Source organism: Micromesistius poutassou (genome assembly GCF_964030765.1).
Source record: "Micromesistius poutassou genome assembly, chromosome: 5".
In the NCBI taxonomy this organism is placed as follows: Eukaryota; Metazoa; Chordata; class Actinopteri; order Gadiformes; family Gadidae; genus Micromesistius; species Micromesistius poutassou.
Genome location: NC_140275.1, coordinates 20,104,769 through 20,117,618, shown reverse-complemented (window position 1 = coordinate 20,117,618; position 12,850 = coordinate 20,104,769). Strand labels below are relative to the sequence as shown.

The 12,850-nt window shown below is 47.2% G+C and overlaps 1 protein-coding gene across 1 annotated transcript; it reads left to right on the top strand.

Moving 5' to 3' along the window:
- Positions 1-350: 350 nt before the first annotated feature.
- LOC311343349 (neuronal calcium sensor 1) lies at positions 351-12,781 on the top strand (the record flags this gene model as incomplete). Its single annotated transcript, XM_084468213.1, has 6 exons — positions 351-461; positions 1,144-1,225; positions 2,225-2,355; positions 6,840-6,864; positions 10,582-10,720; positions 12,695-12,781. The coding sequence occupies exons 3-6, from the start codon at positions 2,292-2,294 to the stop codon at positions 12,779-12,781; spliced, it is 315 nt and encodes a 104-aa protein (XP_084324339.1). The 5' UTR covers positions 351-461; positions 1,144-1,225; positions 2,225-2,291.
- Positions 12,782-12,850: the final 69 nt, after the last annotated feature.

Below are 12,850 nucleotides of genomic sequence, written 5' to 3'. Positions count from 1 at the left end.
TAGATATAAGCAAATATGAATTCAAAACAGTGACTTATTTTAGTGGTGAGTTTGCAGTTCATGGACCTGGAAGGAGTTTCAAGTAAAATACAAAAAAAAAAGAGAAGAAAAGAAAAAAGAAGGAATGAGCTTCCACATCATGGCCGAACACCATCCTCCACACTCAAAGGCAGCCAGCACGGAGAGAGCAAAGTAAATTGGTGCCTGTCCGGGTGATGCATGCGACGTCGCTTTGGAGCCGTTCAGTCCGACCACGTGACCCTGCCAGGGCGGCGGGGCGGGCAGCCCTCTTGGCACGACGGCCGCGGCGCGCACTGCACGCGCACAGGAGATGCCGCGGCGCGCGCTTCACGCGCAGGAGCGGCTGTACCCAGCGCGCGGTTGGGCAGAGCGGACGTATCAGGCGGGCCGCGGATCCACGGAGGAAGACACCTTTTTGTTTACCTTTTAACAGATTGACGGTAGGATCGCGTGCACGACCCGTCCACGCATGCATGTGAACGTATCTCTGTTTGTCGTCTTTGTGAATGATAATGCGCATGTAGTTCTGGTTAAGCGATACCACTGTAGACATGAACTGCGTTGCTATGGTAGTGGAACACAGCAACATATCCCACCTGCTGCGCTCTCCGCGTGCGCTCACCAAACACACTGGATTAGCTCACTATAGTGAGCTAATTCTGTGTGTTTGGTGAGAGCACGCAATATGGCGCGGTGGGGTGTTTATAAACACCCCAGCGCGCCATATTTACGGAGGAATGTTTTATTATAAAGTTGAACGTTGGTTAGAACTGGCATAAGTTTCCAGGTCGCTCACAAAGGCATATTCCAAAGGCTTTTCAAAGGCTTTTCCCTGGAGTAACGTCACATCTGACAGGTGACATTGGCCGTCTGGTCTGGTCTCGTCACGCTTTGTTTGATCACCATGAGTAACGGTGGCTCAGCGGGGGTTCGTCTGGACGCTTTTCCATTCTCAATGTACGCAGCTGATTGTAGCTGCTGTCATTGTCTTAATGTCCGCCTATCTCCCTGTCAGTCAAATATTGACGCGCCATTAACTCGGCACCTACCATTGCCCCTGTTGCCCTGGCTGCGGCTCTGTTGTGTCCACGTTGTCCGAAAATGATCCCAAATGTCTCACAGGAGTCATGCTTAACACATCGGCAGATCCGAAGAGGGCGGTGTTGGCCATGGACAGAGGGAATGCCACGTGTTCGGAGTAAAGGTGCTTCTATTTTATCATTGTTTTGTGTTTCATATTGTGTGTTTTGTGTTTCATTGTGTGTTCATATGGCCGTGATCCAAATTAATGTAACGACTCCTAGAAATTCCAATCTGTAAAACCCTCGGCCAATAGCAATTCACATTTCGCATGATTGAAGCCCACTCAGAAAATCTGTTCAGATTATAATTTCCTTTGTTTTTGAATTTTCTTCTTTTGTTTGACCTCCATGAATTTCCAGAATAATTAAGTGAGCAAATCTAAATCCAAATCGAGATTTGAAATCGATCGTAATGTCCGTAAATCTAAATCTAAATCTAAATCTAAATCACTTGCACTGCGTTTATATTTCCGTTTTCCCACACTTCATCTCCTCTGCGGCTGTGGGCGCACGCCGCGCTGTGAGTGACAAAGTATAGGGAGGGAGTGGAGGGGAGTGAAGTGGCTGAGGAGGAGGAGGAGGGCGAGGGAGAATGATGGGTGAACAAACAGAGGTATGACGTGTGGGAGAAAAAAAGACCCCTCTACTCTCTCTACGCCGCGAGAGGAGAAGAGGAACTCAGCTCTGCTCTCAGGAAAAAAAAAAAACGTGGAAAGCAGCGACGCCTCTTAAGTGCCGAACTCGCTCGACCAGACAGCGTCTCACCAGGGAAAGAACGGCCAAATGAAACCCAGTAAGAGTGAGCGAGGCAGACGGGCCGCTGGCGACGCAGGCGCTCACACTCCTGCCCATAGAAAGCTCCGCCACCCACACTGGCGCTGGTTCAGAGAGCGGCGGGGTGGCGACCAGGCGGTCCGCAGGGGCAGCCAACCACAGACACAGCCTCCACCAGAGAGAGCGAGCCGAGCTGAGCTGAGCAGCACCAATGGATGAACAGGGAGGTCCTCCCCTGAACACACAAACCGAGGGGGAAAGGCTTCTCAAAAGCTTAGCTCACTGCTGTCACCGTGGTTAATCCGGACCACCACCTTTCCACCCCCTGTGTCTTTGTGTTGGCGCAGAGGAGCAGAGCAGAGGGGCGGAGGTGGTGGTACCGGGTGGAGCGAGGAGGCGGGGACGCGGCGCATCATGGGCAAGTCCAACAGCAAGCTGAAGCCGGAGGTGGTGGAGGAGCTGACCAGGAAGACCTACTGTGAGTACAGGCCACAGGCCACAGTAGAGAATAGAGTAGAGGATAGATGAGAGTCTACAGCACACATGGGGGACTACTGAGTACAGTAAACACGAGGGTCTGCTGTGAGTAGAGTACACACAAGAGTCTACTGTGAGTAGAGTACACACGAGAGTCTACTGTGAGTACAGTAAACACGAGTCTACTGTGAGTACAGTAAACATGCGAGTACTGTAATAGAGTGCACATGGGAGTCTGCTGTGAGTAGAGTACACATCAGCCTACTGTGAGTAGAGTAAACATGAGAGTCTACTGTAATAGAGTACATATGTGAGTCTACTGTAATAGAGTACACATGAGAGTCTACTGTGAGTAGAGTACACATGAAAGTCTATTGTGATTACAGTAAACATGAAACTGAGTACTGTGAGTCGAGTACACACGAAAATCTACTGTAAGTTGAGTACAGACGAGTCTACTGTGAGTACAGTAAACATGAGGTAGAGAATATATGAGTCTACTGTGAGTACAGTACACACGAGGTGGAGAATCGATGAGAGTCTACTCTGAATAGGAGTGTACAGAAAAGATGAGAGAGTTAACCAGGAAGAACTACTGTGAGTACGAGAGAACAGAATAGATGATGACTTGAAATGGAATTCTCCTCAAATATGAAACACAACGGGGGACTTGGTATGTGTTTGAAGCCCATGCATATGAAATCTATATCAAGACCAGCCTTTTTAGTAAAAAAAAACAAAAAGGACTTTCTCTTTTTGTGTGTCCTACTCTTCTACATGCTGGACATGTAGGAGATGGCCTTTCTCACCTGGTATTATTATATAGAAGGCTGGTATTACAGCCATCTATTCTTCACAGAACAATAGGTTATAGTAAATGTCAGCAGTAAAAACAGCTGCCTGGTGATTTTAAATCGCTCCGTCAATATTGTGCTCCAGATTGGGAATGGTTCGGGTTCTGAGAAACGGCGTAATCAGCATCTTTAAATCACTCTTGAGTTGAGCCATGACTATGCAAATTGGAAACCTAGCTGGTGGCTGTACCAATCTCCCCTTCGTTCTACTTTCTAATAGAGTTTCTCTTCAGCAATTCTTCTTCAGTGTATTTATAGTCATCTCAACCCATATAATATTGCTAAGCATTGTCAAACACGACCAAAAGAAAAGAAGAATATAAATGCGATTCCCCAACTGAAATCTTATCTCAACCACGACATAACAGCACAGCATCATTTACATTACCGCACGTTCCGCATTAAGCCCCAACAGATCGGATACGTCGGTAATCAGCTGTAAAGCAACGATCGACATCAACAATAAAATGTGGTCCTCCTACAACAGAGCGCATATGAGTGCATTCATATGGATCACTCTATATATACTTAAGGTTGCTATATATAACTATGTTATTAATCATGGCTCTTTTGTTTCCAGCCCAGCGAGGCCTCATGGTTATTTGTGCAGTGCAGTGTGCAGGTGTGGGTGGGAGTTACCAGCAAATGGCTGCTTAATGACAGCGTTATTTTCATGGCGGGTCTGGCCAAGACAACAACAAGAGAGGCTGCTGTGGCAGGAAATTGCTGTGGAGGAAGATTGGGCTTCGTGCTGGGCTGTTTGGTGCTGTCCTTTGCATGCATCCCTCTCTCTCTCTCTTTCTCTCTCTCTCTCTCTCTCTCTCGCTCTCTCGCTCTCTCACACTCTCTCTGACTCTGGTTCTGTCTCTCTGTCTCTGTCTCTGTTTCTGTCCCTCCCTCTGTCTCTGTCTTTGTCTCTTTTTCTCTCTCTGTCTTTGTCTTTGTCTGTCTCTCTCTGTCTTTGTTTTTCTCTCTATCTTTCTCTGTCTCTGTCTTTGTCTCTCTCTATCTCTCTATCTCTCTGCCTCACACCCTCACCCTCTTTCTAATCAATTTCCCTCTTATCCTCTCTTGCTCTCCCACTAGTCTCCTTCACCCCCAGTCTCTCCTCTCACCCCTAATGGCGCTCTAGCAGGGAATGGAATAGTATAATTAGGGTCTTATCTGGTTAACATCACTAAGAGGGCCATCAAGATTTCCCTCCCGGCGTGATCAACCCCTCCTCGCTTTGTTCTCCTGCTACTCTCAGATCTCTCAGCATTTCTCCTCTTGTCCTTACTTCCATCCCTCTCTCTCTCTCTCTCTCTCTCTCTCTCTCTCTCTCTCTCTCTCTCTCTCTCTCTCTCTCTTCCTCATCTACCCCTCTTCCACCCTGTCCCTCATCAAACCTTATCGTTCCCTCACCCACTCCTATCTCTCTCTTCTGCACCCACTTTTCTCTCTACCCTGCCCAACCCAACTCTCTCCCTCACCAATCTCTCTCTCTCTGTCTGTCTGTCTGTCTGTCTGTCTGTCTGTCTCTCTCTCTCTCTCTCTCTGTCTCTCTCTCTCTTTATCTCGCTCCGATGAGAAGGTCTGCCGTCTAAGTCAAAGGTTGCTTTTTGTCTGTGGCCAGGAAAGCGATTGTAAATGTTTACCGACTCTAAAGAGAGGCTGCATTTCCCCAGATAGCATTGTTGGTGTTTTTCTGTGTGGACTGGAAGCAGGCAAAAGAAAATACCTTGAATTTCCCTCTGTTGACGAGGGCTTCTCCACACTGTTTGTGAAATTGTCTTTGTTAACCTTTTTCCCGGGAGATCAAATGAAATTTATTGATATCATTCGTATCAATGAATAATTATCATACCTCCGATGATTGGCCCCTTTTGCAAAATGAAGTGAGAGCTAGCATGCTGGTTTTCTCCGGTGGCAGTAAAGAAAGCCTCTAAAGGTTGACCCCCGTTATACGAGGGAGTTATAAATGTATATGGCATAGCACGGAAAGACCAGCAATCCCATTAGAAAGACCACAAATCGGTCGTTAGAGCGATGAAGGAGGCTTTGTGTCCCAGAATGCAAGCTGGCTGCGTTCTAGCAGACCCCTGGAGGGCCAACGGGCAGAGGAAGGGCCCTGATCTTTCCAGCAGAGGCTGATTGCATTACCGGCCATTGCCTCTGACTGAGTTATGTAAGACCTTTCTATTAAATCCCAGTGGTGGTGAATGGCCGCACTTTCTGGATGGCATTGACTTTCAGGGCCAATTGAACGGTAGTGTGGCTTCGGTAGACTGCTGTGAGATGAACTCTGACATTTATTACCCAGGAATAGGTCACATGATAGGATTCTCAGTGAATCCCTGATTGAGTTGAGGCTATTATGTGTGTGTGTGTGTTTGTATGTGGGGACAAGATACCGACCAACGTCAATATAAGAATTCATGCCCCATGCCCGGAGTCTACTCTGTAGCCCTTCTCAATAAGTCCCAGGGCTTGATATGTCTCCATGTCATTTTTTTATTGAGGAACATTTGGTTGGCAGGCCAAATTGCAGAGTGTCACGGTGTCTAGCAGTCGTATGCAGACTCCAAATCCACCCCAAACTTGGGGATCCAATAGTTCAGTCTTGCTCTGTGTTCGGCTTCCCATATTTACTGAACAATTAAAGAATGGTCACCCAAATCCACCACCACCACCATACGCGCACACAATTTATATTCTTTGTTGTATATTCACTGCAGTTATTCACGTAAACCAGTAGTCTGAGATATTGTTTACAACTTAAAGGGGAGTTAAATAAAACTTGGTGATGATCAATGTTTTTTGTGTTAATGTAAGAGCAGCTTAAACAGGCCGGTCAAATTTGACCAGGAGCACCAAAGTAAGGGGGGAGAAACGAACATGACACAAAGGTTAAACGTCTTTGTGACTGAGGCCGGGCCCGTCAAAGGACTACTGCGTGGGTTGTACCTTCCCCAAAGGGCCAGCAGGGTTATGCCACATTCACACTGTACACGTCCGTTGACGGATGACGGAGGGCGTGTCTGACGTATGGGTAACGCAATCTGATTGGCCGACGGATCCGTTGCTGCCTGAAAAGTTGAACATTTCTCAATGTTTTGATGCAGGTAACGGAGCCGACGGAACGGATTGACCCACAATGCATTTCGAGAGCGCCCCATGCAAAGTCAATGAGATCCGTCAACAGTGTGAATGCAGTATTACACTAATGCCACTGATTCCCAGTCCTCGTTTGCAGCAGGGCGCCTCTGAGGGCTGGCGGGCAGGGAGATGCTTTGGAGGGTGGGAGAGCAGACAGAAGACAGAGAGACAGAAGAGGGAGAGCCATGGCTGAAGTTAGAGTTGCGGATGAGGTGGCTTGTGCAGGCCTGTGCATGCTGCTGGTCACCTTCACTCATGCTCTCTTCCTGCAGTCCCCTTCTGACCTTTAAGGTTTCACGAGATGAAGAGATGTACTGCAGGTTGCGTAGTGATGCTTTCTACTGCCATTGTGGGGTTGCATTAGGAGCAAAAAAAAAAAAAAAAGAAAAGGAACCACTGATCATATTCACATTACGGTATCTTCACAATAGGAAATGGTTGTTTTTCTGGGTCACTTCGCATTTATACTTATCTCACTCTATTTCTCTTTCAGTTACAGAGAAAGAAGTTCAGCAGTGGTGAGTAAAGTACTTTCATTATTCATGATGTTTTGTCCATTCATGACGGCTTATATCAGCAAAGCTATCTTTTGTGCCAAACATGAACCATAACGGCTGCTTAACATTGACCTACATACGGAAACCATATTCTTTTCTTTTTTTGTTGTCTTTTTTTTCTCGTCCGATATCTAGGATCAGAAGTATTTAAAAATGAGTACTATAACTATGTGTTATCTCTCTCCCACTGCCCTGAAGAGAGAGTTCTGAAAATAGATTGACTTTGAATCGTCACGACACGGAGACACAGTTACTTTCAATCCTGATAACAATGATAACCAACTCCTCAATGATGCAGACCACTACCTTTTGGGGTAACAATGGACGTGCTTTGATGCTCCACGGACGCTCTTCACGGCTCTGAATGAGCTCTCCTTTACGAGCCTCGGCAAGGTTGATAATTATAAGAGAAATACCTTATGAATTTTCTAATATATAGAAAATTAGAAGGATCATCATTTTCTGACTCCTGCTTCCCTCTGCTGAGGTCCTCGGCTCCCGTTTCTTACTCTGTTTTGTGAGGTCATTCCTGGACGCATGTGACCAGTGGTTCCCAACAGGGGCTAGCACCGTTTAGCTCGGCCCTGTGCATCCCAGGTCTGTCTTTCTGGTCTCGAGGGAGCGCACAATTCAACCCACTTCATTCCAGCGTGGATGCACGCATCTTCTGCCATTCCTTCGTTTGCTGTACGCCATGGCACGGCCATTGTTGCAAACAAATAGCTTCCATCAGATGTGGGAGCAGAATATGCGCTCTCTCTCTCTCGCTCTCTCTCGCTCTCTCGCTCCATCTCGCTCACTCTCTCTCGTCTTTACACACGAGTTATCCATCTTTGCCTTTGCCTCTTGCAACCCTATTCTGCATGCATGACAAGAGCCGTGCCCTGGCGTGTGTGTGTGGGGGGGGGGGCAAGGCCAAGTTCACTGTCCACAACAGCGATGGTATTAAACAGCAGTGGTATTAAATGCCTCTAGGCATCAGCGGCCAGGACATGGCCTTTCTCAAGGGCTGCTTTAGTTTCCTGAGGCAGAATACTATTCTTTTCCTCTTCTTCTTTCTACTTCCTCTCCCTTTCTCCTTTCCCTTCCTCTGTCACTCCACCCTCCCTCCGTCCCTCCCTCCCTCATCCTCCCTCCCACTTCAACCCCTTCTCCTCCCTCCCCTCCTAACTCTCTGTTGCTCTCCCCTCTGCATGCCTTTCTGTAGAGATCTCGCATGAGCACCTCCTCATAGATCAGCGCCGGCAATGCTGCCCGTAGGGATGATGAGAGGGAACTTTACCAGGGGGGAATACGGCAGATGGTGTGTAAGTAGAGCACAGGGGACGTGGAGGGAACACAAAACGGAATTAGCCAGGTTAGATAAATGCCTGGGACGTGCTTTCATTTGGTCCCCCACTCTCTTTCATTTTAGTTTTGTTTTATTGAGGGGACAGCGGTCGTACACTGAGGGAGGCCCGTCTCAAATCAGTGCCGTGGCACGCTGAGGCTCCTGCCAAGGAAGGCAGAGCAGAAGCCACAGACAACACTGTAGCAGAAGCCTTGGTGGTGGTGGCGCTGGTGGCAGTGGCCAAAAACTGGAGATGCTGTAGCCAGCAATAAATATTTCATCCTCAAGTCTGGCAGCGTTGGCCTGGCCCCGGTCTGATTCATAGTGTCAATGTCTGCCGTGTTGAGTACACAAGGAGATGCACCTAGCGCCCTTGGACGAGCGATACTTGGAAAGCGGTCATGCAATCCACTGATGCATGGAACACCTGAGCCAACCTGGAGCATGCATGCAGGTGTAACAGCTGTGTGAAGAAGTATAGAGGAGGAACCACCCAGCATACTTCTAGGTTAGTGACCACCAGGGCTATAGCTTGCCTTGTTTAAAGGGAGAAATACCAGGCTAAATATGAACAATTCAACTAGAAAAGCACTCTATATATACCCTGGAAATCTAGAGTTCTCGCAAGAGCACAATTTGAATTTGCTCAGCGAGTCACTCTGGGAACGAGCGATATACTCACTCCCCGATTCCCCTAGATTCGAACATATCAGATACACATCTGTGTATCTGATATAGGCGGGCCAAAAGCGTTGCTGTTTTACCGTCTGAATACGGCAAGAGTCCTATCTATTGGTTAGCTCCGCTGGTCTGGATACGTCACCCCTTGTATTCTTCTGATTGGTCGTAGTGTTATCCAATTGCCTGAGGTGATATTTTCAAATGCATGCTTGGTTCCGCCCCTCAAGTTGGGCCATTTTCATTACTCGTTGCCAGACCCTACAGCTTTCTAAATGTGGGTCTGGATTTCCAGGCTACTCTATATATATAGTCCTTTAATTTGTATAATTTTTCCTTGCTCTATGTTAACCAACTGAAAGTAAAACATACCATCCTATCTTTGTGCTTTGTATGATATTTTACAAGTCATGGCAAAATAAATCTGCTTGAGAAAAGTGTGACTTACGTACGTATTCTATTCATTTTGGTAAAACTTCAATCATGTATTGCTATTGTTGCACTTTGAAGAGCGATTCGATGAAATCCCCCATTGTAATGGGCAATACTTCATGAATCTCCATGGCCTCTCTCCAGATAATGCACATGTGAATTGCATTCTCCTCTTTTGTTCTTGCTGAACTCTCCCTGCTGCTGCTGCCGCTGCTTCTCAGAGATTCTCTCTGTATCCTTGACAACGAGGATGAGGGGATGCTGGCTTCGTTAAAAGCGTAGCAGATTAAAAGTAGAAAAGTTTTTTTTCCTACAGTGACAGGGAGAGCCTGTGTGTGTGTGTGTGTGTGTGAGAGAGAGAGAGAGAGAGAGAGAGAGAGAGAGAGAGAGAGAGAGAGAGAGAGAGAGAGAGAGAGAGAGAGAGAGAGAGAGAGAGAGAGAGAGAGAGAGAGAGAGAGAGAGAGAGAGAGAGAGAGAGAGAGAGAGAGAGAGATAGAGAGAGATAGGGGGGGGGGGACAGAGAGAGAGACGTGCCAAGCTTCAGTCTCAACATTAGAGTCCTCCCTCGCTGGTCTTAATTACAGCCCAGGCGCCAGGAGAAGCAGCTAAGACTGAGTCACGGAAAGAACTTGCTTCTCGCAGCTCGAACTCGCCCGCACTCGCTCGTCCATAACAACAATGCAACAACCATCTCTTTATAGAATGACCTTCTGCCAACCTTTCACCTTTTATTAAGTGATCCATTCTTCTTCTGGTTATTTAAATAGCACAGTCTTCTTTACGCCTTGGCCCATCAGACCAGCCCCTGTGTGTGTGTGTGTGTGTGTGCTGTACGAGGGGAGAAGCCGCCCACCTTCTGAGTGACTGCGTTTGAAATTGCTCATGAAATGCTTCTATATTTAGGGCTAACCGAGATGTCAAGTCACTCTGGATGTGTCCTCTCCTGAGGCGGGCAGAGGAGGGACGCAGCCATCCCTCAGTTATGCACATTATCAGCCCAACGGGAGTGCCGGGTCATTTGATTAAACACTCTGGCCCCTCATTGGATCAGAACCCTGGGCTCTGAATGCTAACAACAACACTAGTAGCTTTTGCTGACTGCATGAGGGATGTGTTGGTGACATGTAGTGCCTGAACAATTCATCCCCTGGTAGTTTTTGTCATTTATTCACATTATTCATACTATATTTATACTACACCCCCACACTTTGCTCACTCTGTTTATCGTTTTCTTACAGGTATAAAGGGTTTATTAAGGATTGTCCAAGTGGACAACTAGATGCCGTCGGCTTCCAGAAGATTTACAAGCAGTTCTTTCCGTTCGGGGATCCCACGAAGTTCGCCTCCTTTGTGTTCAATGTCTTTGATGAGAACAAGGTTGGTAAATGGATTGCTGGCTCTTGGAGATGTAAATGGGAGCGACCATTTGGCTGCTATTACCCGCTAATGATATTGTCCCGGATAGAGTTGTAGTGCTGCTATAAATAACCAGAACCCATTTGAAATTGTGTTGGCAAAGACAGAGGTTGAATAAGTTGAATACCGTCCAATACAGAGTACATGTGCACTTCCAAATGTAACACAAACAAATATATAAAAAGCTGAATGGATATTGAACTATATTCATGAAAATGAATACTATACTGATTTATTATATATATAATTAAAGTCGCAATGTGTAAAACTTAAGCTATCCCATAGCTAATACATAACCTTGACATACCTGTAGTCAATGCTGATCGATAGGGTTTTCAGAAATGTGACCAATAAGATCTGATTTAAACTGTTATATTATGTTATATTTCTTTAGAGCTGTCTGGTTATAGTTATAATAAGTAATGGAGGGAAGTTGATCCTGTACCACACATACAATAGCGTTGATTGCACTCAAACTCAGTATCTTAAATAACAACAACAGACAGACCCTAATTCTAAATGTATGCCATGTATGGCTGTAATCAATGCTTTATCTTGTAAGGTGTGTGGGTGTTGGTGGAATGGGGGCTGGCTTAAAGGGTAGAACAGGCCTATGGAAGCAGCAGCCCCCTCAAGGGCTTTTATATCAAAACAGGAAGAAGAGGCTTTGAGTCAGTAGAGATGTTGGAGTCATTCTGTCTCAATCTTATCAATGCAGTGATTTTTAGTCTGAGGCAACCTATAGAGAGAGAGGTTGTTGATACTGATCCCCATATAGGATAATTTCCCAGCTCAAATAGGTGAGAGGATGTCTGTCTGCTTGGATTTCTGTCTGGTAGGACGACTGTCTGGCCAGCTGTCTGGTCAGATATCTGGAGGGGAAACAGATAGATTATCTGGCCTGAGGGCTGCACAGACATGAAACCTGACTGCAGTTCTCAGCCCTTTAAAACTCCTATCTTCAGCATTCAGCTCAGCAAACTTTTCATGTTCAGATATCAGAGAAATCTAGGAATAGGCGCACGTTGAGGACGTTTTAACATGAGGACAGTAGTACTTTTACATTGCATTTGCATGTCTTTCTATTCTGTACTTTGCCCCAGTCATTCTCTGCTGGAGGATGCATTTTACTTTTTTGAACATTTTCATTCTGCACGCCGCTACAATCTCCCCTCACAGCCTGCCATCTCCTTTTTCAGCCAATCACAGCCTCCGTTAAGCCCTTGCTGCCGCCGGCAACAATTTCAGGGAGTTAATGGGAAACCCAGCCCCCCGTTGTAAGCAACGCATTCCAACATAGATGAGCGAGAAATGAAAACAACTGCCGGCGTCAGAGCGATATTCTGCCTTGTTGGGAGGAGAAGTTTTCTGCCATGTCTATTCAAGACAGAATGGTGGGAGGATTGGTGGAGTTTTACATGGTGTTGTGAAGGTGGGGTGAACCGTACCTGCCCTGAATATTCACCGGTCCTATGTGCTACATGATGCGCCGGTGGCATCCGTCTCACTAATGACCAGAGATGGCATTTCCCCGCTCAAGAGGGGAGGGGAAAGGGAGGGGGAGAGAGAGGGGGGGGGAGGGGGAGAGAGAGAGAGGGAGAGAGGGAGAGAGAGAGGGAGAGAGAGAGAGGAGAGAGGAGAGAGAGAGAGAGAGGGAGAGAGAGAGAGAGAGAGAGAGAGAGAGAGAGAGAGAGAGAGAGAGGGAGAGAGAGGGGGAGGAGAGAGAGAGAGAGAGGGGGGAGAGAGAGAGAGAGAGAGAGAGAGAGAGAGAGAGGTGCAGGGCAGAAATAGCAGCCCACTTGGAGCCAGCGGTCTGGCCTGGTTTTCACTTTTATTTTTCTGGCAGACTCGCACAGGAGAGAGCTGATGCAGGTAAGACGAGCCATTGACAGAGCCTCTCTCTCCCTCTCTCACCTCCCTGTCACTCCTCTGCAGGACGGACGCATCGAGTTTTCCGAGTTCATCCAGGCGCTGTCGGTCACCTCCCGCGGCACCCTGGACGAGAAGCTGAGATGTAAGTAGGTCTGGGCAACGGGCGCCCCCCCCGCCTTCCTTCACTACACCCTCCCCCTCCACCCTCCCTCCGGCAAT